A 23777-nucleotide genomic window follows, 5' to 3' on the forward strand; every position below is an offset into this window, starting at 1 on the left:
GAGGCAGAGAGTGATCTGTTTAAGTTGCCAAAAGGCATTCTGTAGCTATGAAACATATACCTGTTAAGGCAGATTGGAAGACTAGCATTATAGTGCTTCCTTCTTCCATTCTGTACAAATAGGGTGTATTCTGTAGCTGCTGTCCTTTTAGGGCTTTCAGGTTCTTGCAGTTTTATTTATTAGTAGCACAGGAACCCTGAAAGTTTCACAGTATTGTTTTTTCTTCCCAAATTTGTTTAGTTCAGTGAAAAATAGAAAACCTCAGTGAAGTGGTTGGTGTGATATAGTACTATTTTTTTGGGGGGGGGGGGAGGGCAGGAGAGTCTCCCAGATTTACTAGAAAATAGATGATGGGAAGGACCAGAAGGTAATAAAATGGGTGTGTGTGGAAATACTTTAAAGCACTGTAACCGTGAAGAGAGATTTTGGCCTATCTATCAAACCTATACTGTAGTTGCTGCAGAGGAATTTTTTTTTTCACGTTTAAAGAAAAAAATATTAAAATTGTTAGTGCATATGGACTTAACTGAGTCATTTCAAATTTGAAAATCTTTATCTCCATAAATCTTTGTTGCAAAGTGCAGTTATGATTCACCTGGGTAAGTGCCACATGCAACTTATTTTCCTGTATTGCATCTCCCAGTATTAGTTACAACAGATCAAATTTCATAGATGGCCGTTGGACCTGTTCTGAAGAGAATGTATGTGTTTGATCTCTGTTTAGAATACGATTTGAGGTGTTATATTGGGGGGAAAAAACCTCCAGACATATTTTGAAGATTACGTAGTTATTTTACAACGTCACTTTAAATCAGAATTTGTATTTCTGCTTTAATGCATTATAGTTTTCCGTAAAGTGTTCTTACTTCTACTGCTTTAGTAATAAAGCTTGTAAGGCTGTATGTGTACTCCGGATTTCAGCAAGCCATTTAACACAGTTTAAATATACACAATAAGTTGCATTGCTTCAATACTAAGCATGTTTACTACAAAGAAAGTCCCATTGAATACGGCAGGGCTTACTTCTGTGTAAGTGTGCTTAAATTTATGCTTTACAGCATTATAAAGTGTACTGCAGAAGTAACATCAAAACCCCCAAACATTATAATTTTCTTGTTAAAATCTAAAACATCAGAACTTGTATGTTATAGATACAGTAGGATGTTCCATTGTTACAGAGTTTAAAATTATATTTAGGGCAATATATATATATATATATATATATATTTTAAAAACTATATTGGATACATTCCTCCCCTACGCCACCTTCAATTCAATACTTTTGCAGCGTTTCATGCTATTCTGCCTGCTTTGCTGCATTTTCTAGATGTATTATTAAAATCCAGGTGGTTTTAATGGGGGTGCTATGTGGGTCAGTTTCTGAGAGGGGAAAATAAACTGTAGTAGTTAAGAAAAAATGGCACCAGAGTATATTGAGATAGGGAAGTCTTATCATAGGCTGTGGTTGCTCTGAACCATGCAGCCTTCCCACACAAAGAGCAGATTGTGGTTTAACTCTTTCCATGATTTAGTTTATGAGCCCTCAGAGTGACAGAAATATACAAAGCTGTGCTGGAAACCACTGGTCTCTTTAATCAATACTACTTTGCCATTTTGTTGCACTTTGGATTACAATCATTTTGTGCCTTGTACTATTGTTCCATTTGGATTTATGCTCTTTCCTCAAAGAACAGAAGTAATTCAGTAATTGAACTGAAGTAATTTTGCAGAAGAAATGCCAAAAGCATATGTTTTCCTTAAATTTAAAAAAGCAGAATTTAGCATGCACAGTAAAGTTTCACATCAGCTAGGTTTATTTGTTTAATACTGTCTTCTTGGCTTGAAAACTGGAGTTTTGCTCAAGCTATTTAAATAATGGCAAAGCTAGATATTTAACCATGTTCTCTAATTTATATTGGTTATAAAGTTTATTTGGAATCAGTGAGATTTGTTTGAGTTATATCTGTTTTTTATAAAGGATATATATTTTGTCCTGCTGAAAAAATATGATCAATTGGCATAATTATAGTATCATTATTGTAGTCTTTCTAGAAGGACTCCAGAGTTGTAGTTAGTGAGTGAGATAAATAGCTGCTAAATAGTTCAAGAATAGAAATTGAATTCTGTTAGAAGACACACACTTGTTGGTGGAGGGCGTGTGTGGAAGAACTCCCCCCAAGTTTTCTCTCAGAATCTAACTAAGAAGGGATTACTATTCACGGTGTTCTAGTGTAGAGAATTATTACACATATAGCAAAGTTACAAAAATGTGAACATGTCTGTAGGATGCAACCTAAAGTGGGGACACCATGTCCTCCAAAGTAATGTAATTGTTAATATACAGAAAAAAATTAGACTCTTTTCATTACCATTAAAATTAAATCTGTATGGTGTGCTTTTGAAAGCCATATGATAGGAAGAGCTCTTTGAAACTTGAAATACATTGCATGTATTTCAGAAAAGCAGTGATGCAGTATTAATGTCACCCTGCCACAGGGTGCTGAAGCACAAAGAATGCAGAGTTTGTGCCAAGTTGTCCTTTTTCATTGTATGCCTCAGATAGATTTTTAGGGGCGTTCAAATAATTGCCACAAACTTGTGATTGGCTAACAAATTAACCAACTTTGTGGGTCTTTGAACCCCACCGTGGTATATAGAGGAATTGCTGGAAGAACACTCATATAATTTTTTTTTTAAAGTTCATTAGGTTTCATTGTGTAGAGTGAAGAAGAAAAAGAGGGGTGACCAAGGACAAAGCTATGTGCTGGGCTCTTGTATTGTGTGCTATGTCTTCCGCTTCCTTTCCTTTACTGTATCCTGATTCCTGTAGTTAGAACTGCTGGAATGGTACTGTTTCAGCACTGGAATGTAAAGCAATTGATAACAAAATGGATCATGTTCAGTAGCGCATGCTCTTTGTATCACCACAAATCTTTTGCTCAGTGCAAGCTCCAAAAGTGGGAACTTAATATATATATATATATATATGCTTTGTGCTTCTGTCCTCTAGAGAAGAGAACTGAGCTGTACAATGTGATCCTACTTTTTCAGTGTTTCTGATCATGGTACTGCCTAATGCACTAGTGTAGAAATCTTACATGTAAATCTTACATATTGCTTTATTTTAAACTAATTTAGTGGTAACTGAAGTGTCGAAAGAAGGTGAGGTGGGGAGGGGTGTGGTTGTGCAAACTAAAACTATATATTATCCAGAACTGAAATGGGGATGATGTTTTTGCACCCCTCTTAATAATATAATGAAAAACCCTGCTTAGATATGTCCATGGTGGCTTCTTCACTTTACTTTTTATTTCAGGCATTGTACATATATAAAAAAAGGTATTGCTGTTGTCTAAATTGTGCAATTGGTATGACTTTTTAACTTTTTTTTTCCCCTGCTGCTTTTCCCAACAGGATGAATTTCACCCATTTATTGAGGCCCTTCTTCCACATGTCCGTGCAATCGCCTACACTTGGTTCAACCTTCAGGCTCGAAAACGCAAGTACTTTAAAAAACATGAAAAGCGAATGTCAAAGGATGAGGAAAGAGCAGTCAAGGATGAGCTACTCAGTGAAAAGCCTGAAATTAAACAGAAGTGGGCATCTAGGCTTCTCGCCAAGCTGCGCAAAGATATCCGCCAAGAGTATCGGGAGGATTTTGTGCTTACTGTTACTGGGAAGAAGCACCCATGCTGTGTATTGTCCAATCCTGACCAGAAGGGTAAGATTAGGAGGATCGACTGCCTGCGACAGGCAGACAAAGTCTGGCGTCTGGATCTAGTCATGGTGATCCTTTTCAAAGGTATCCCCTTGGAAAGTACAGATGGAGAACGACTTATGAAATCCCCCCATTGCACAAATCCAGCACTTTGCGTCCAGCCCCACCACATAACAGTATCAGTCAAGGAGCTTGATTTGTTTTTGGCATACTATGTGCAGGATCAAGGTAGGTTGCTTTTCTGTGTTCATGTGTTGACTGATTCTAATGGTGTTTGTTTTTGTTAAGGAAAGGCTTTCAAACATTTAATTAATGATGTGTCTGTGTGTATAGATAGATAGAGTTTTGTTAAGGAAAGGCTTTCAGATTGAGATTTAAATTGGCCTGCATACATGTACACTACTGCGTGTTCATTAGCTTATTTATAGGAGTGTCATACTCCTCTGAGAGGCTAACTTCTGCTTTAAAGGCACTCCAACAATATTAGGGAACTTGTTGCTGTGTATTACAGAAATACTTTTAAATATTGAAACATTGGCACTCTGGCATTATTGGTATAAGCAAATGCAAATGTTAAGAAATTTTACACATTTGCTTCTATATTCACAAAGATTCTAATACCTGTTACTTAAAAGTGTTAACAAGACAAAAATTATAACCACCCTAAAAATGAGGCTTAGGGAAGGAATAAATATCTGGAGATTATGGATCACTGATTCCTAATATTTAATGATCTTATTGATTTTGTCCTGCATGGTCATTCTCTAAATATTTTCATCAAGTATGTTTTTTTAATCTGCAGCATAGATAAACATTTAAAATTTCTTTAAATGGGGGGGGGGACCCAGTTGTATTAAAAATCCAGCAAAACACCTATGGGGCTATTATGACGATTGCTTAAGTATTTCAATAATTCAATTTAGCTAGTTTTGAAACAAAATAGATCAAGCTTTTACATTTTTTTTCTTTACATAATGTTTTTGCATTAAAGTATCTATCAAATCAGACTGTAAAAGCAGTCATAGAATGGACATGCATATTTTAGGGGTAAATTTCAATCGCGTAATGTTTGATTGTTTGCATATGGCGGATGATTGCATAAATTGGCTTGGTGATCCAAAGTGGCCTAAAGGAAGTCACTGGAATGTCCCAGAATAAAACAAGGGCATAGTGTGTGAAAATAAGCTATATAATATGTAAATTTAAAACTAATACTTTTGCTTGGTCAGTGATTTTGATATGCAACCTAAACTTTCTTAGTTTTCAAAATGTTCAAAGAATCTATTGTGCTTTGTCACGACGAAAATATGAATCTCCTGTTTCTCGAGCCTTAATTGTAATGACGATATGGCAAAATGCTATATATTATGTCTTTAAAGATCCTGGTTTAATGATGAAAATGTCTCCCTGTTTTTGTTTCCAGAATTGGGAGAATGTATACAAAATTTAGGGCCCTATATTAGAGTAAGTTGTTACTAATTTTTTTTATTCCCATGGGACTTAACTGCAACTAACTTTCTCTTGATTGCAGCTTAGTTGTTTTGATCTGATTTCTTATTTGAGTATTCTGTTAAAGGTAATTTGAATTAATGTTGGAATAAAACTCAACAATGTAGGAAAAAAAACAGTGAAAGCTTATGAAACTTTCTAACACATTTTCTTAAGTGTAGTTTCACCTCCAATTGTATTTAGAAAGGTTTGGTAGGCGGTTTTATGAAAATAGCATACTTCAAAGGCAGCTAGTAAATCGATGGTGGCAAACTTCACTTGTCCTTGAATTATGCCCATCAGGTCAGCTACAAATGGAAATAGCATAGTTCTAGCATCTCTCCTACCTATTAGTGTGTGTTTTGTCATATAGTGTCCTTTGAAGTTGACAGATACACAACTTGAATTGAGGGGCAAGTTGGGGTGGAGGAGAATGAGAATTTTACTGATGATACAAGCGGAGGCCATGGATTGTGTAAGAATTTTCAAAATAACCCTGGATCATGTAAATGTTTTCCCAACGTTGTACTGACTTTTTCAATATTTCTGTGGTTACTGACAAAATAACACTGGATGAAATGTTGGTACATCTCTTTACATCAAGTCACCATGGTGAAAATCTTCTATTTGTTGCAGGCTGCTTCATACAGCTTTTTGAGAAATCTGCTAACAACTTGTGCTTCTGTACTTGAAGTCGCATGTTCTTTGTGTTTTTCCTTTAAAATACATTTCAGTTTTGAAAATTATTCGTAATATAGCTTGCTGCAGTCCAATTTTTACATTTTGACTGGGTGGACAACAATGGTTTCCAGGCTTGCAAAAGATAAGCACAGTGTCAATCAAAGTAATTGTCTTTCATATAGGGTTGATTTTTTATTTTGATATATGAAAACTTACTTATTTGGTAATGGCTTATCAATGACATAGTAGTTAAAGTCGTTCTGAGAGTAAAAATGAAAGAAAGGAAAAAGTTTTTGAATGAATGTAAGGCTCAAGTAGGCAGCGTTTTAAAATCTTTGCTATAAGCAAAAGGAAGTAATGCCAGTAATGGTTGCCAGTGGCACCAGGATTGGCATCGGACCTTCTTTGTTTAGCATCGGATGCCTGTGATTTGTTGGTTGGCATCCGCATTGCAGAGCAGTGCAATGTTACAATATATTGAGATTTTCCTGATCTAGAAATGTCATTCCGTTTTGTCCTTTGATGGGATTCTTATGTTTGTTCCCACATCTGTACTGAAGGAATATAGACCAGTCTGTCAAGTTTGTCATTGACTGGCATATCTGTCTGTCCTTCTTACCCATTTTTCTCTAATTCCTGCTTGTCTCCTTTTTTCCCGGTTTATTTTTAAATTATTAGTTTCTCCTTAGAATTTTCAGACACAAAGAAATTAAATGTTATTTTATACAACGTTTTCCTATGATTCGTCTGGGGCAAGAAATTATGCTTAAATATGGGTGTCTACAGGTGTTTAAGGCATGAAGCAGTGAATAAATAATTTAAAAATGGGTTTCTTCTTTACTTTAGTGTCTATTGAATTCATCTTAAATTTAAACGTCTTGGTCACTGAATCCTGCTTGACAGAAATTGGGTGGGGTTTTCTGTGTATGCTGTTTCTTGTTGTTTGATAGAAACTGCATTTGAATCCATAAAATCATTTGGTAGTATCTGATTGAATCACTGCAGCTCTTGTGCTGTGTTCCGTTTCTGCAAGAACCGCCATTTTGTTTGTCAAGTGCCAGCAGAGTGGGGGAGGAAAAGCAGACAATGTGCTTGATGCCAATAATGGTTGCCAGTGGCACCGAGGTTGGCATCAAACCCTCTTTGTCTAGTTGCTGAATGCCTTTGATTCGTTGGTTGGCATCTGCATTGCAGTGGGCACACTGGAAAGTTTTTTGACAATCGCTGAATGAAAGCTGTTGTATTTGTTTGCTGCAGTAGAACTTCATTTAATAGAAATCTTTTCTCTAATAGATAACTTTTCAAAGTTCTACAGTAGCAGATTTTAAAAGTTCCCCTTTTTAACTGAAATGCATAATTGTGTGTATTTCTTTTCTACAGAATTTAATCTGTATGCGGTCTGATTATTTTTGAAGATTCTCATATATCTCTTCTGTAGCATAGCACCTTGATGAATATTAACAAAAGATAAGAATGTTGTCTTATTAAAGGTTAAACATCTATATGTCTTGACCTCAATTACATAATTGTAGTGTGTTTCTCATTTTGGATATTTTGCATACTGTTTCAGTTTTATCATATTGTTTAATAGGTGCATATTAGTATGTTGCGATATTGCTTCCATTTATAAACCAGGAGTGAAAGTACGTTATGCTCTCAGCAGATAAGTACAGATCCACCAAGTTTGCTGTAGTTCTGACGCTCCTGAATTTCTGATCCATAGACCTAAATATTTTTTAACTGCTTAAGTTGCTTACCAAGAACTGTTGAAAAGGTGAAGTCATTTCTGTTGATGTTTCCTGGACAGCTAATGTTAATATTGCTTTCTGGCTACCCACCATTGTCTTGTTAATTAGTAAGATGGATTCGCAGTTCTACCTAAAGGGCAGCACTGAAGGAAATCTGGCCTATGTGAGCCTTTGAATCATCAGACTGTGTCCTGTCTGGAAGAAAGAGGGGGGTGGGGAGAGGAAGGGAAGAATTGCCTGGGTGGGTGGGGAAGCTGGTCTTTCACCGGAATCAATGAGAGAGTTCTATGTGTGGAAAAACTTGTTACCAAAACATTTTAGGATGTTTGCAGATATTAAAGAGATAACTCTTGTGTGCTGACATTATATATAAGCCACATGACTTTGACATTCTGTGGTTTAAACCTGCTGATTATTGGGATGTGTTTTTTTGAGAAGTGATGTAATACATTGCATTGTGAATGCTATTTTCAGTTACTCTTATGAAGAACACAAGTGTAATCTCTGAAATTTGCTTTCATTTTCTCTTGAAACTGATACTGGTTTCCTTTCATTTTTCTAAAATGGTGGCAACTTTTCTAGTATCGATTTTTCATGCCTTAGTTTTCAAAGGACTTTTGAAAACATCCAGTACTTCCCAGTTCAGTACAACATTTTTGTAGCTTTCTTAGAAATTATCACATTTTTAAAATATTAAATTTGGCTGGCTTTAACCACAGTATAGTTTACCAATTACAACTGTCTTTTCAAAAGGTATTTTACCTTAGGATGCCTAACAAATTTATGGGATATGATTCCAATGCATTTTTTAAAAGTACTTATTTTGCAGCCATAAAAGCTGTTAAAATACATGCTACAACCTTCTTACTTGATTAGTGTTACCTTTATTAGAAGGTGATGGCATTGTTCAAGTTCAGTGATGTTTACCACACAGTCTATAACAGCGCATTGTGTGTGTCTGTAAAATGCTGTCAAGTTGCAACCAACTTGTGACTCTGTAAGGTAGGGATGTCAAACATCTGGCCTGGGGGCCGAATTAGGCCTCCAGACGGCTCCTGTCAGGCCCCCAAGCAACTGGCTGTCATCTGCTTCCTTCTCCCTCTCTCTTGCTTACTTCTGTGTAACAGCTTGTTTTGCAAGGCTTGGTCAATCACACATTGCAAATAGAGCGATAGAGCAAAACCTCTATTTTCTTCATTGGCTGAGGCTCCTCACTTGGGGAGGAAGGAGGGGGGAAAGCTTGCTTTGCCAGGCTATCACAATTGCACAGTACAGCTACTGAGCCAAGCCTTTCTTCTATTGACTGAGACTTCTCCCCCTCCTGGTCCCTCGGGGAAGGCACGAAAGAGCCAGAGCTTCCTTTGCCCAGTTCCCTGGATCCCATGGGAGAAATACAAAGTAAGCACCTTTAAGACAAATGAGTGCTAATGTTTAAAATATGTTTTAGGGGTTTTTTAAATAATTTTTTAAAATTGTGTTTGTGTCCTTTATAAAGTTTATATCTCTGCTATCTAATCTTAAAGAGGCACATATATGGTCTGGCCCAACATGGCCCAGCCCTACAAGGTCTCATTTATGTCAGATCCGGCCCTCATAACAAATGAGTTCGACACCCCTGCGAGTTTTCAAGGCAAGAGACATAACAGAGGTGGTTTACCATTGCCTTCCGCTGCACAGTGACCTTGGAATTCCTGGGTGGTCTCCCATCCAAGCCCTAACTTGGGCCCACCCTGCTTAACTTCAAGGATCTTAAGAGATCAGGGCTAGCCTGGGCCATCCACGTCAGGGCACATAGTTTGTTATTACTGCTTACTAAATATAGCTGTTGTAGTTTCAGGAATTTAAAATCTATGGCTTAATTATCTTTAGCTTTAAGGTTTTGTGAAACAATTTAGGAACATATGAACGACTATATGAAAGGGCTAATCTTGGGATACCATTGTCATGAAGAAACATCTATAAAAATTAGTCTATCTGAAAAATGTTGCAAAATCCGTGTTGTATTATGTAAGAATAATTTTGAATATTATGAGACAATATGAAGTCAGGATCAGTATAATATTCTTTTTATCTGTAGAAAGCATGTTCTTTTCAGCTTGTTACATTTAATGTGGAAAGGTGTATGCCAAGCTATCTCCATTTTAGTTCAGTGTTCACCAAGGGAACATGCAGTGGGCATGCTGCAAGTGCCACCTTTCTACATTTATGAAGAGACCTTAAGCGTTGTGTGCTCTTGTTACGAGACAATGAGGACTACATTTATTGTATATTGTGATGACAGTGCTTCCATAGCATGGGACAGTTAAGTAATATTACCCTGTTAATATTTCAGAATAGTTCTTCAGTAGCAAATATATAGTAGCAGATATATAATCTCTTTAATATTACACTTATTCCATTGTAGGTTTTCCGTAGCATTCATTGCTTTCATAAGGTGTGTTGTATGAGGCATACATTTAGAGAGACTAGAAGCACATTGGGTTAAAGAAAATATTTAGATATTTAGTTAAGGAAAATATTTTAAAAACTATATGTGCATGTACTGCAAAAGGAGCTTAATATTTTTTTAGGAGATATTCAGAACCTTGTATGTAACAAAGTGAACATATATTTCATCAATCCATTTTTAAACAATTATGATAAATTTTGAACACTTTTCAAGAATTTCGCAGAGATGCAGACACTCTGTGCAGAAAGTGGTGAGCAGAATTAATATTAGCAGAAGCAATTTTGTATTACCACTTATTCTAGATCTTCTATGTGGACAAGTATGGGCGATTTAAAAGCACATAACCTAATATGCGTGATTACTGCTTTATTTCTCTTTAAACTGAAATATTGAGATTCTAGGGATGAAATGGGAAAGAAAGAAATTTAAAATATTAAAATATAGATTTATATTGAATATACGTGATCTGTGTATAAAATATTTGAATGAATGTTTCTCTCATTTTAGTGGTTTTTGTTTAAACTAACAGGAGTTTGGTATGTAAGTTTTACTAATTTAGGATGTAACTGTAATTTTTTTTCTGCTATTGATATATCTGTGGCAACACAATGTCTTGTCGTACAATTTAGTATAATTGTGAACAGGAAAGCTTTCCTTGAGATATAGGATAGAGTTCCATCCTATGTTCTCTTCTAAGCTTATTGAGGTCTAGGTTGTAGAAAGATGTAGGTTCCGTAGGATGGTGCTGATACTGTCAGTTGCATGTAAAATATACATACTAAATGATGCACAGTGTTCTTAGAACTGCCCTGTTATCTAAAGTGTAAAAGTCATTTAACTATTGAGATGCTTGATTTGACATAATCATATCAAAATATAACCTTTTGGTATGCTTTACAAATATTATACAACGGGTGCTCCAAAAGATGATAACTTGAAAATTGCAGGTATTTTCAAGAATATGTTTTCTTTGGTTCCTGCCAGGTAGAACACTTAGTTCTTGGTATTTCTGATGGTTAGGCTACAGTGCCAACCATATCAATAAGGAGATAAAAGAATAATCTTTTCATTAGAAAGATGGTGTGCTCTTGTTACGTGCCCATGTACTTGTGCTGACAAAAATATACTACTGTTTATTTATAATTGTTTCTTTGTCCTTTTCAAAATTAAGGGACCACCTTTCAATTGTGTGATAGATACCTATTTTCCTCTGTATGGCAGAGAGTTATTACCAATCTTGATTCTTTAGCACATGTAACCGCATAATGCATGTATGCCATCATATGTTTTTATCTCATGTACATGACATTTTCACATCTAGATTTTCACATTTCTTGTTTATACAAAAGCCATAATGTCAGAGAAATTCCACATAATTCTGATATGAATATGGATATTTGGGGGATGCTATTAAGCCACTGCCAGTGTTTTTGCAGATGTATGGTAGATAATTTGTGCTATTTTGACAAATATAAAATTGGGTTTTTTAAATGTAGCAGCTAAAAATAGCAACTGCCTTTATTCTGGGTGCAGTCCTCTGCTCATCCCAAACTCAGTGAGGGTAAAGAGACTCAAAACAGATGTAGGATTCAAGTCCTAATTAGAACAGGTGAGATGACCATTCAGGATGATCACATAATACAGAAATGGCATAATCACATTTGAAAAGGAAATTATACATGGTTTTTGTGTATGTATATAAACAGAAAATAGTTCCTTCTAGCATTTTTTGTTGACGCTTCTGTACTGGTGCTAGTAATTTTTTTTTTTAAACCACGGGTTTAGGGACTAATCTTACAAACATTCAAAAGAAAGTCTCATTGTATTCAGTGGGGCTTATTCCCAGGAAGATGTCTGTAGGGTATCAGCCTTCATTGCCGTTGTTTATTAACTTCATTAATACCCTGCTTCTTCCCCCCCCCCCAGTGGAAATTCATAGTGGCTTACATCATTCTTCTCTCCTCTATTTTATCCTCATAGCAGCCCTGTAAGGTAGGTGAGGCTGAGAAGGAGTGACTGGTGTAAGGTCATCCAGTGGGCTTCAGTGGCAAAATGAGGATTTGAACTTGTGTCTTCCAGATCTTAGTCCAGCATACCAACTACTATACTTCGATGCTAGGCTGCAATCTGTCAATTATTCAAAACCTGTGTATGGTCCCATAATATATCTGTATCTACAGAGTTGTGTGTACGTTTGACCCGATAGTGTTGAAGTTTTCTGAGTAATTTCTACAATGGGGAGGAAAGCATGTAGGACTGTATAGCATTTGTGTAATTTTACTCCTTTAATGGATATGGCTAGTTTCTTTGAAATAGAAATATGGGACATTAAATCTGATTCGTTAATAGAGTGAAAAGTTATTTTAGACAGCCTTTCTATACAAAATCTTAATATTAGAAAGGCTTTCTTGCTGCAGAATATTCTTGTTCATCTCATGGCACAAAATATCAAGAGAGCTATTGACGCAAGTTTCTGCTTGAATATGACTGGGGGAAAAGTGGCATGCGAAACTACTGGTGTAGAGAAAGACGCATCTACCTTGCTTTGTGTTATGTGTATAACTTCAGTTAATTGAACTGAGACTGAGTAGGGATGATGGTCTCAACTCTCTGAGATTTAAGAGTGTAAAAACTATTCTTAGCCAGGGCAACTTGTATTTTATCATGCTGACATCTGCAGTTTCTGGATGGATTACCTTAAATTTGTTATGCCATGTTAAAAGCCTTGTTTTACGAGGCTGGCCTCAGCTTCTGGCCTCGGTGTCAGGAACCCTGCTATGTGATGCAGCATGTCTTGTTAGGTTTAATTGACCAAAGCTGATTTGTTAAAACAATTCATTTGAGCAAGTAACTTACGCTCAGGCCAGGCTGCTACCTGAATCTTTTGACCTTGACTTGTCTGGGTCATGAAATGGCTACGAACTCCTTGACCTTTCTGTTGTATGGAAGTGTCACTATTTCTTCTGGTTCTTTTATGGTAATAGCTGACAAGAAGGATTCAGCCCTGACTTTACACCCCAGTGGGTTTCAAGGCAGCTTCTGGAATTGCTATGTCTTCTCTTTGATGGGTCTGCCTGCACTCTTAGTTTTCTTTTGTCTTCTGACAATGATGGGGACAAATTGGCAGTCCCTGTTCGTGCACAAGGGATAGCAGAAGAAATTCTTACTTCTGCAGGGATGTGGCTTTTTACTTGTTTCTTTTTTGATCAGGCATAATTTTTCAATTTACATTTTTGGGGCAGGGAAAAGCAAATGGTTATTCCAATGATAGCAATATTGTGAACAATGACTGTAGATGTATATGGCGAGAAAAAGTTCAAAAAGATTTTCATTTTTAGGGGAGTTGACTTCCATAGTATGTAAGTGTTGACATTGCCTGAACTTTAGTAGATAAATGAATTGAGAATTATGGCTTAATATCATTAATTTTCAACTTTGCAGTCATTAGGAATCATACACAATAACAACAGTTGTGTGTGTTGAAATTGCGTATGTTGTGTTTTTAAAGTGCTACCTAAATTTGAACCTGTGACAGAGTTTTCCAAACTGTTATTTGCTCTATAATAAAAGTGTTGAGGGGGTGGCCAAATGCAGGTCTCCCATTGGCTGAGGGGTATGCATCAGCCATTGGCCCATCAACTACCACTTAAGGTCCATTGCATTCCATTGGCTGAGGATTGAGGCACTGCTTCACAGAAGAAAGAAAGCCGTCCCTAGATTGGCTGGCAGAGGGAGGATGAAACTACCACAGAAAGCCTTCCCTTGACTGACTGAGGGAGAAGGAGGAGGGAAAGTCTTCCCTCAGTTGGCTGGAGGCTCTTCCTCCTCCTCCTCTAGGGAACCAAACAGCCAGAGAGACATAGGCAAAAAAAATGGCATCCCTTTTATTCTAAATACAGAGGGGGGGGGGAAGAGAGAGAGAGGGAAAAAATATGGCATCCTGTGTTTAAGATTGAGCCACTGAGGAAGCTACCTTTGCTTTCTCCTCAGTGCCTGTTGCTACCCAATCAACTTGGTTCTGTCAGTAAAAGGTGGTGGTGGGAGGAGGAGGCCCTTTCAAGGCCTATTTTGGCCTTTGAGGGAGAACTCATTGGGGCCACTCTTGACTATGATTGCCAGCTCCAGGTTGGAACATTCCTGGAGATTTTGTGGAATCTATGGTAACCACAATTTGGGGAAGGGAGAGGCCCCAGCTGGGGACCTATCCTCCAAAGCAGTTATTTTCTCCAGGATGGGTAGAGAGATCTGTTGTCTGGAGTTCAGATGTGATCGTGGGAGATCTTTAGGCTCTACCCTAGGCCTAGCAGCAGCATCTAGGTCAGTGGCTCCCAACCTTTTTGGTACCAGGGACCGGTGTCATGGAAGACAATTTTTCCATGGACTGGTGGTGATGCTGGGGCTTTTGCCACCCAAGGCTGCCTCCCTCCACCCTGTCCCTGCCCCCCATGGGGGTCTTTAAATTAGGGGTAGGTGAAGGTTACTGCTACGCTGCCCTGCCTGCCTGCCTGCAACCTAGATGGATGAAACAGGTAGTGCTTTGGGCAGAAGGGGCAGTGGAGCCGCTCTGTCTTGTTCCGAGGCTGGCTTCCCTGCAGGTTGGCACCTCTGCCTTGCTCCGTGGTCCGGTTGCTAACCGACCGCAAACCAAGTTGGGGACCCCTGCTCTAGGTGACTTGATGTCACCTGACTGGCATGACTTAAATAGGCCTGGCTGCTTGCTCCTGTTCAGCAACAACCCCCCATGACAGCCACTGTGACGTTACTGTCAGTGCTTCAGAGCAGGGTCTGCCAGACCTAGAGTCCTTCTTTGGAAGCTGACAGGGTGATTTTGGATCATCCACATACTTTCAGCCTAATCTGCCTCCTGTGTTCAGCAGCAGCCCCTCCATGTCAGCCACTGTGACATGACTGTCAGTGCTTCAGGGTGGGGTCTGCCAGACCCAGAGTCCTTCTTTGGAAGCTGACTGAGTGATTTTGGATCACCCACATACTTTCAGCCTAATTTACCTCACAGGATTGTTGTGTGGATCAAAATGAGGAGCGGAAAATGATGTAAGCTACTTTGGTCCCCACTGCGAAGAAAGACTGTCCTTTTTCTAGGTAGAGGCTGCAGAGGGGGGAGGAAATGGAAAGTTGAAGTCAAGAGGGGCAGATAAAGGTAGGTCGATGGTTACAGCTGCCTTCTCGACATACCTTGCTTCCCTTTGTATTGCCCTTCCCTCCCCAGTCCCCCCGCCCAGGCCATGACGCACCCAAAGCAAATTTCTAGTGCCCGTTATATTTCTCCCCACAATGGGCATTATTACTAGTTAAGCATAAAGCAACACAAAGAAGGCTACTAGGAACATCCTGGCTATTTTCTCAATTAACTGTTGAAGCTAGAAAAGATGAAGAGAATATGCACCAGATGCACAATGAGCTGAACCTTGCCTTGCATTGAACAGCTGGCTAGTACTGAGCTTGCTGCATCCATGGCTCTTCCTTTTTCATTTTAGTAAGTCTTTAAGGCTGAGAGGGTGAGAGGACTTTGTGTGGAAATGCACTCACTTCCAAGGTTTGTGTGGTTTGTCATGTAAGTGGAGTATTACTTGCCAGGTTATGATACGCTTCCATGCCATAAAAAGCATCAGCTGCCCATTACTTACTAATTTTCTCTTAAAGTAACAAGACATTTTTCTCCAATCTTGTTGGAAACCTTACTGTGACAGACAGGTTGGGTTCCTTCTCTCCCTAAGAGTTACCAGTGGGAGCTGACAGTTTTGGTGAGAGGAACACTTGGAAAGAGCATCTGATTGGCTGGGTGAAGCATATGGCAGAAGAGCAACTTAATGCTGACTGGAAAAAAAGGTAAACTTTTAATGAAAAATTCCAAATGCCTGAATAAGAAATTGTTGTTATTTCTGAATTGCCCAATCCCTGCTTACTCAGGGCTCTGGATGATATACAACCACATATATTACATTAAAATAGTACAATTAAAATACACAGCACAATAAATTACAAATACACTTGAAAAGAATCCAAGATGGCATCACTATATAATTTTTCCCATTCTGGACTGCACCGCCACTCCATGGGCAGGTGAAACACAAATCCAGGAAGAAAAGGAAATAGTTCAGAAGTTCAAGTGAAAAGGTACTTTATAATTTCTGCCTGTATTAGGAAGTTCAACTGAAAAGGTATTTTGTAACTTCTGCCTGTATTAATAAATAGTGGCATCATGTGAATAAAACAGTATTTGAGTTCCCCAACTGCACCATCTGTGTGCAGTGTCCGAGTGAGGGGTGGTTATTAAAGGGCACTGGGCTGCCCTGTCTGGTAATGGCTATAAGCGTGAGAGAGGACCTGCTAAGTGAAATGTTCATGGCTCTCTCTACATATTCTCATTCTAACCTACCACACAGGGTTATTGGGAGGTTCAAATGGAGAAGATGAGAAAAATATAAGTTCCTTGGATCCCCATTATGGAGAAAGGCAGGATATAAATGAAGTGAAATGAAGTATGGTTGTAGATAGATGACATAAAAAGTAGGTTGGTGGGTGGGTGGGAAGGAGAGAAGGATGCAGGGAAAGTTGAGGATATGAGGTTTGCCAGGTGGTGGGGAAAAGGAAATAGTGTAGGGGAAAAGGATATGGGGTTAAGTGAGGTGCTCCCAGACAGTGTGTTCTTCCCTTTTGTTGGCCATGCCACTGGGCACAATGGCCAGTACAGTGCAATTTGTTGGCCATGCCACTGGGCACAATGGCCAGTGCAATTTAGTTATAGTTTTCCCAGGAAAGGTTGCCAAGGAGAGTGAAGGAGGGAAAGCTGAAAATGGAGGCATGTAAAATATAGGTGGGTGAACAGGAGAAAAGGAAGCAGGAAAAGAGAAATTATGGAAGATTTCTAGAAATGGAAAAGGAAACAGTGGGGGAGGGAAAAATGAAAGCCCTCTGTCCTAGTGCGTCCCCTGCTTGTAAAACAAGTATTCAATAATTTGATATTTTTAATGGCATCTGAGATAGGCTGCCTCATTCTATTAAATGTGAAGATAGGTTTTGTCCCTATGAATTAGCCTTTGAGTTAGTTTCACCTGCCTAATTAGAATATGCTGGTTTATTTGAGCAGAAATCTATCATGACTTTTTGGTCTCTTAGAGCCAACATAGTTTTAAAAATATATACATATCCAGTGGAAGAGTGTTGCTTGGTTGTTATATAGGTATATTAGAGTGATTTATTAGTTTATGGAATAACCAAAATGATTAAAGGAAAATATTAAGGCTTGGATCATAAGAACCCACTTAACAAATTCCACATGTATGAAAGAGCTTTGGCCTGGTAATCAAACGGTACCTGATGCCACATAACAAATCTGTTTTGAAAGAGAATGCCATTTCAAAAGCAGTTTGTGGTATGGAATGGTGTTCCGTGCTGCAATTCAAAGAAAAAAAAGGAAAAAAATTCTACTGGCTATGATAGAGACCTTCAGGATCTACTGGATCCTACCTGTTCCTAGAATTTCCAGTTAAGATACATTAAGATTGGTTATTTGAAAGTTTCATTTAGCAACTTGGATAGATTTAGCAAGTATCTATGCAACATATTAACAGTCTGAATACTTTATATTACTTGTTTTGGATCTCTCTAGTAAACTAATGCTTAAATTAATTGAAACGGAAACTAAAACATCTAATTAGTAATTCTAACTGCACTGATCTATTGTGCTATTGACCCTCCTTTCCTATCTACCTCCCTTTCATCAGCTGTCCATTTGACTTTATTCTTTGGCCTAGAACAGTATATATATTTTTGTGTGTGTATAGATTCAAAGTTCTGTGTAACTGTCTAACTTTTTAAAACTTGAAATGATAACATTTCATTTTACTTCAGTGCTCTGCTCACTTGGTTGTAATCAGAGTTAAAACTGTTTACTTGCTAATCAAAGAGTACGGTAACTGGGATGTTCAAAGAATAGAAGTGATCTGGCTTTCTAGATGCAGCCTGCAATACAATTTTATGTGTATGTGATTAAAGTAACTGTATTCTAGAGTTTTTAGAACTAGAATAGGTTTTGTTTATATTTTGTGGACAATATAAATAGTTGCTAAAATAGATACAATTAAAACTGAAAGGTGCAGTCATGAGCTCCCTTGCTTAACTACAGTTTGTTCCTGTACTTTAATTGTGTTCAGGATTAGAGTTGTAGTTGTGTAAGTACATGGATGCTTCATCGAGTTTTCTCTTCTTGCTGCAGTCCCCAGTGCAACGTGGCACTTCCTTTACCTTCAGCAGCTATTTCCAAAGCTCTGGGAGTAGGTTAAAAAAGCAGGTCCTGTGAAGTTGCTTTGTTTGTAGAAGTCCTGGGTCCAAACCATCATTCTTACAGATCTGAGTTCTGTAGTTTAAAGTTCATTTGCATGTTTTGGTAAAAATTCCATATGTTAATCTCTTTATATTGTATAATTATTTTAAGTATGTTATAACCTGAATATTTTGACATGATTTTTGTAGTTATCCAGCAACAATTTCTATTCTATTTTACAGATTTCACATAAAGGGGAAAGCTGCTTATAGTAATATGAGGATCACTGGTCTTTCTGTAATTAAATAGACTTGTTATACTGCATTAATCCTTTTTGGAACATTTGGAATGACTTCTTAGCACTAACAGGCACAGCATTAGGGCCCTCAATTAATCGCTCTTTCCCCTTCTACATCTGTCTAATATAAAGTGGGCACACATGAAACTGTATTTATTGATAATATGAAAACCAGCAGAGAGGCAAAAATTAAGTAGTCAATTTTATTTTTGCTGTTAAGTCGCATCTGATTTATAATGACCCTGTAAGGTTTTTCAAGGCAAGAAACATTCGAGGGGTGGTGGTGGGGGGTTGCCTTTGCCTCTGTGTAGTCACCCTGGATTTCCTTGGTGGTCTCTCATCCAATGTCTGACTAGGGCAGACATTGCTTAGCTTCCAAGATCTGATGAGATTGGGCTAGTCTGGACTATCCAGGTCAGGGCTAAGTAGTCATAGAGAGCTTTAAAGTATGATGTAAGATGTAGGTTCAGAGAAGACAGAATTGGTAAATCAAAAGTTGTTTTGGTTTGTAAGGAGTGCAGAAATGATAATCTCATCTAAACGTTGTTTACCAGTTGGGCAAGGTCCCAGTTTATATTCTCAAATTCTTTAGAAAGCATGAATTAGGAAATCAAGAAAGAAGAGGATAGCTGCAGGGCTTTAAAACCATTTTATTTAAAATATTTATATCCCCCCTTTCAGTTCAAAAAACTTCAAAGTTCATTCCGTCCCCCCAAATTATATGAAATAAGTTGTAAAAATTGATAGTTTTAGTTCATTTTCTCCAATAGTAGATATCCATAAAGGGTGATGTGGAGAATGGGAGCATGATGGCTTCTGTGATTGTGGTCTTGTAAGCACAATTTGGATCTATGAGACACATTTTCAGTTCAGTGCACTTAGGGCAGTGATGATCAAACTGTGGGGTTGTAATTTTGCGGCAGGGTGGAGCCCATTTCTGTACTCTTGATACATATTCATAAGTGGATGAGTAAGGCAGAGAGCATTTCCCAACCAACATATAATATGTTCATATCTGTGAAAGTGGGTTCTTTAATAGATAAGGTTTCAGGTGGATAGCTGTGTTGGTCTGCAATAGAAGAGTGAGATTCAAGTCTAGGTGATACCTTAAAATATCTACAGGATTTCCAAGATATAAGCTTCTGAGAGTCAAAGCTTCTGTACCTGACGAAGAGCTTTGACTCTGGAAAGTTTGTAGAATAGACATCTTTTTGTTGGTCTGTAAGGTGCTACTGAACGTAGATCTTGCTCTTTAATGAATAAGTTACGGATAGCTATGGAGTGTTAACTGTATTTGTTCTGGTAGCTGGTGCAGCACATCCAAGATTCATCACTTTGAGTACTTTAGGATCAAAGTGTATGAGATGTTGGAATTTTGTAATTGGGTGTCTTGTCTCTTTATGATTCATTTAATAGCAGCAATACATGCTGGCTGTTTTTTCCCTATCAAGGCAAATTTGTGTGTGCATGTCTATGTGTATGTACAAGGAAGTATATACACTAGGAAAATACCATGGTGTCAAGCCTTTGTTCCCCAGACTGCAGTTCTCTGCCCTAAACAAATATGCTATGAAAAGAAAATCAGAGGCAGAGAAATCTGATCAGAGGTCTCTAACATCTCACCTAGTTTGGTCCTCTCTGTGTTTTATGTTTGCTAAGAGAAAATGCTGTATGACCTAGCTCATCTAGAAAGTGTTCAAGTGTTTTACATTTAGAAGGCTGTTCTATATGTGCTCTCCATGTTTTTTATACATATCCTTAAACAAAATGAAGCTGTGACCTCCTAATTCTTTTGGATCCTGTTACAGGCAATGGCAGCATGTGTTTCTTTCCCCTACTCTGTTGTAATGCTGTCCTATTTTGAATAGTTCAATACTATTTCAGGCCATGTGCCTGGGACCAATCATCACAGCCAGGAGGAATGCTTTGAGGCAATTGTGTTGGATCATGCAAATGAGACTACTGAGTAGTAATAGTTATGGGCAATATTTTGGAAAACACCAATTTAGTGACAGTTTTATTATTGCAAATGTAGTATGAAGTCCCTTGATTTCATTGTGATGTACTAAAAACAGCTGTCAAAGTGTCCCAAACTGAATTTAATAGTTAATCTACATATTGCATGAAGCTACAAACAAACCATTTAAAATTTTGTTTAATCCTATTAGAGGATCTGAAAATGCACCCTGTTGAATAAAACCATTTTATACTCCTCTTGGCTTTTTTATGAGTGTAGGACAAGATGCTCGTGATAGATTGCAATTTAATTTGCAAGTGTTTTGAATGCAGACAGGACAAGCAGTTATACTCACTTTTTATTCATTGTTTCAGTAAAGTCAGACTTTAGGACTGATATTCTCTGTGGAAGGTTAGGCTGAGAGGCTATATAATCTTGGGACACAGTTTGGTCTTGGCCATTCATTGGGTCTGTTATTACTCTATATGAATTATGTCTTGAAAAAATGTAACTTTGAGTTGTTTTAAATTCCAATTTATTTTGGCCATTTTACTGAATTTTTCTTTTGTTGTTATAAAGATTAGTAACATTTATATTGAAAGGAGGATATACCACTGAATAGCAACCTGTATCAGAGAGCGACATGCCTCTTCAGGATTCAAGAGGAAACCCTAAGTTTCATGGTAGCTGTGTCCAAATAAAAGAATTATTAATAGGACCCAGAAATATTTACTTGGGTTACTAGAAGAAGAGATTCAGTTTAAATCTGGTCCCCCAGATTAGAGCCCAATGCTCTTAACCACTACACCAAATTGGCTCTCCTAGCTGGCCATTATTTGGTAATTATTTCTGACCATCACTGAGTCTTCTCTAATACTTATTTATTTATTTTATTGGATTTATATCCCGCCCTCCCCGCTTGAAGCAGGCTCAGGACAGCTTACAACAATAAAAACATTTACAAATATTGAGCATCAACTAATTAAAACCTTAAACAGTATAACAATTAAAACATATTAAAACATTTTGGTGCTAATGGTAAATTCCAATAATTTCAGTAATAGATAGATTCTGTTCATGGGCCTATCCCCCTGACTTTATAGAAAGTAGAAACACACTAATTCCACCTTCTGCAAATGCCATGGGCATTATGTAATATTCAGTATGGGTGTGTAACACCCCCCCCTCGTGTTTTTTGCGCTTGTGTATAGTAAACTAAAAAAATAGTATTTCCCAATATTCCCAAACCTCAATATCACTATGGTATTGAGAATCAGTAAATATTCAGGTTTGCTGAATATTTTCAGCTCCATTATACCCTGTGGGGGACCATTACAGTCGATGGTCCCCATGGGTTATAATGGAGAATCAAGCTGGGGGAGTATCTGGGGCTGGGCTGGGCAGTTTTTTGAGGTAGAGACACCAAAATTGCAGCATAAATTCTGGTGCCTCTCTACAAAAATCCTCCAAAATTTAAAGAAGATTGGATTAGGGATCCAATTCTGTGGGCTCCAGAAGAAGGTGCCCTCATCCTCCATTGTTTCCAATAGAGTGGGGGAAAGGCATTTAAAGGGACTGTGGTCCCTCTAAATGCCTTTGCATCCCGCTGCCAAAAATCATGAATATTTTCAGGATTTTTGAGCTTTAGCCATATTGGATAGCCAGATAAATACCCTGGCTGATATTCAGCTGAAAAAACACCTGAAAAATATATTTTTCCCTGGCTCAGTTTATACTGAGTGGACACCCTTAAATCAGACCTTGTGTGGAGGGCTTGAGTAAGGGGCAGGCTCATAATGGGCTTCAGAGCAGTGTGTCTCTGAGCATCCTTGGGCCAGTTACTCTGTCAGTCTAAACTATATAAGATTGTTGTGAAGAATATAATATAATCTATGCCACTCTGAGCTCATTGGTCAGAAAATAAATAAATACAGTGTAAAATAATGTGCTAAATAAACCCCTTGTTTTAGCATGTGGTTCCGTTTCTTTTCTAGGAATGGAAATATATGGAAGTGCATAATACTGTAATCAGAATGAATTATGCAGAGCCAGTAAATATTGTAAATCAGGTTATAGAACCAAACACATAACAATTCATAAATCAAGTTCTCCCCCCCCCCAGAGGTATAAATTAATAATTAAGCCCTTTCTCATATGATACGATATTTTTTATTTTAAAATTTTTCTTGTAGTTTGTTCTTTCTCAAAATAAAATTCTTTATATTTCCAGTATGGGTTTTACCTATTTTCTTAAGTAGCACTAAAATGGTTTCTTGGATTTTATGATTAGGAAACCCATTCATCTCTAATAGGTAGTGTCATTGCCTAAATATATGAGTAACAAGATATTACGACCCCATGTTATAGCAGTAAGGACATAATTTGAGTATGTTGCTCAGTGGGAGTGTTCCAGTTTTACTACTATATCTGAGATTATTGGCAGTATTCAGAAAGATTGCCAAACACCGGAATTGCTCTAACTTTTTTAAAGCATGTTTGGAATTCAGACATAGGTTGGTGGGTTCAGTCACAAAATGGCTGCTTCAGGAGACATAGTCAAAAACAAAATGGCTGCCTACCACAAAATATGGGGGTAAGGCTATGCATAACTCCTCAACATTTAGAACAGAATCTCATGTTTAGTAGGAAGCCTTTTTAAAATGAGCATATTGTTTTAAAATCTTTTCATTCATACATAAAACTTACCTTCAGTCATGCAGTGAAGATCCTTGTATTGTGGTGGCAGCTGTTGCCAAAGCACAGATTAGCACAGATTTCCAGTGGCCAGTTAAAAGCTCTGCTGGATAAAAGCCCCATCTGGCCCTGGCTACTTTTCTAAAAATGCTTGGCAGCTCCCAGGAAAGATATTGGTGTATGCCATAGTGCCCATAGGTACCATGTTGGGAAACTCTAGAAAAAAAGTATATTTGTTGGACTAAATACAGGCCCGTAGCTACAGGGGAGGCCTGGGGGGCTGGCCGCTCTATTAACCCTCCCTTCCCTATGTAGGGCCCTTCCATTGGAGGGCCTCCAGGACCCATGGGAAAGGGTAAGCTGTAGAGGGCTGTAGGGATGCAAGTTGGCAAGGTAAGGCACCCACTGCCTGTGCCAAGGAAACTGCTTCCTGGAAGTGCCCCCCCCCGGGCGATGTGGG

The 23777-nt window shown here is 38.0% G+C and overlaps 1 protein-coding gene across 17 annotated transcripts in view; it reads left to right on the forward strand.

The window, feature by feature from the left end:
• Positions 1-23777, forward strand: part of NFIB (nuclear factor I B) — a 407796-nt gene that overhangs the window by 136381 nt on the left and 247638 nt on the right. For all 17 annotated transcript variants that reach the window (XM_060237273.1, XM_060237278.1, XM_060237274.1 and 14 more), the window contains exon 2: positions 3415-3946. In XM_060237273.1, coding sequence (XP_060093256.1) covers positions 3415-3946 — 532 coding nt within the window. The remainder of the gene's footprint in view (positions 1-3414; positions 3947-23777) is intronic.

The sequence above is a fragment of the Heteronotia binoei genome, chromosome 4, assembly GCF_032191835.1.
Source record: "Heteronotia binoei isolate CCM8104 ecotype False Entrance Well chromosome 4, APGP_CSIRO_Hbin_v1, whole genome shotgun sequence".
NCBI lineage: Eukaryota > Metazoa > Chordata > Lepidosauria > Squamata > Gekkonidae > Heteronotia > Heteronotia binoei.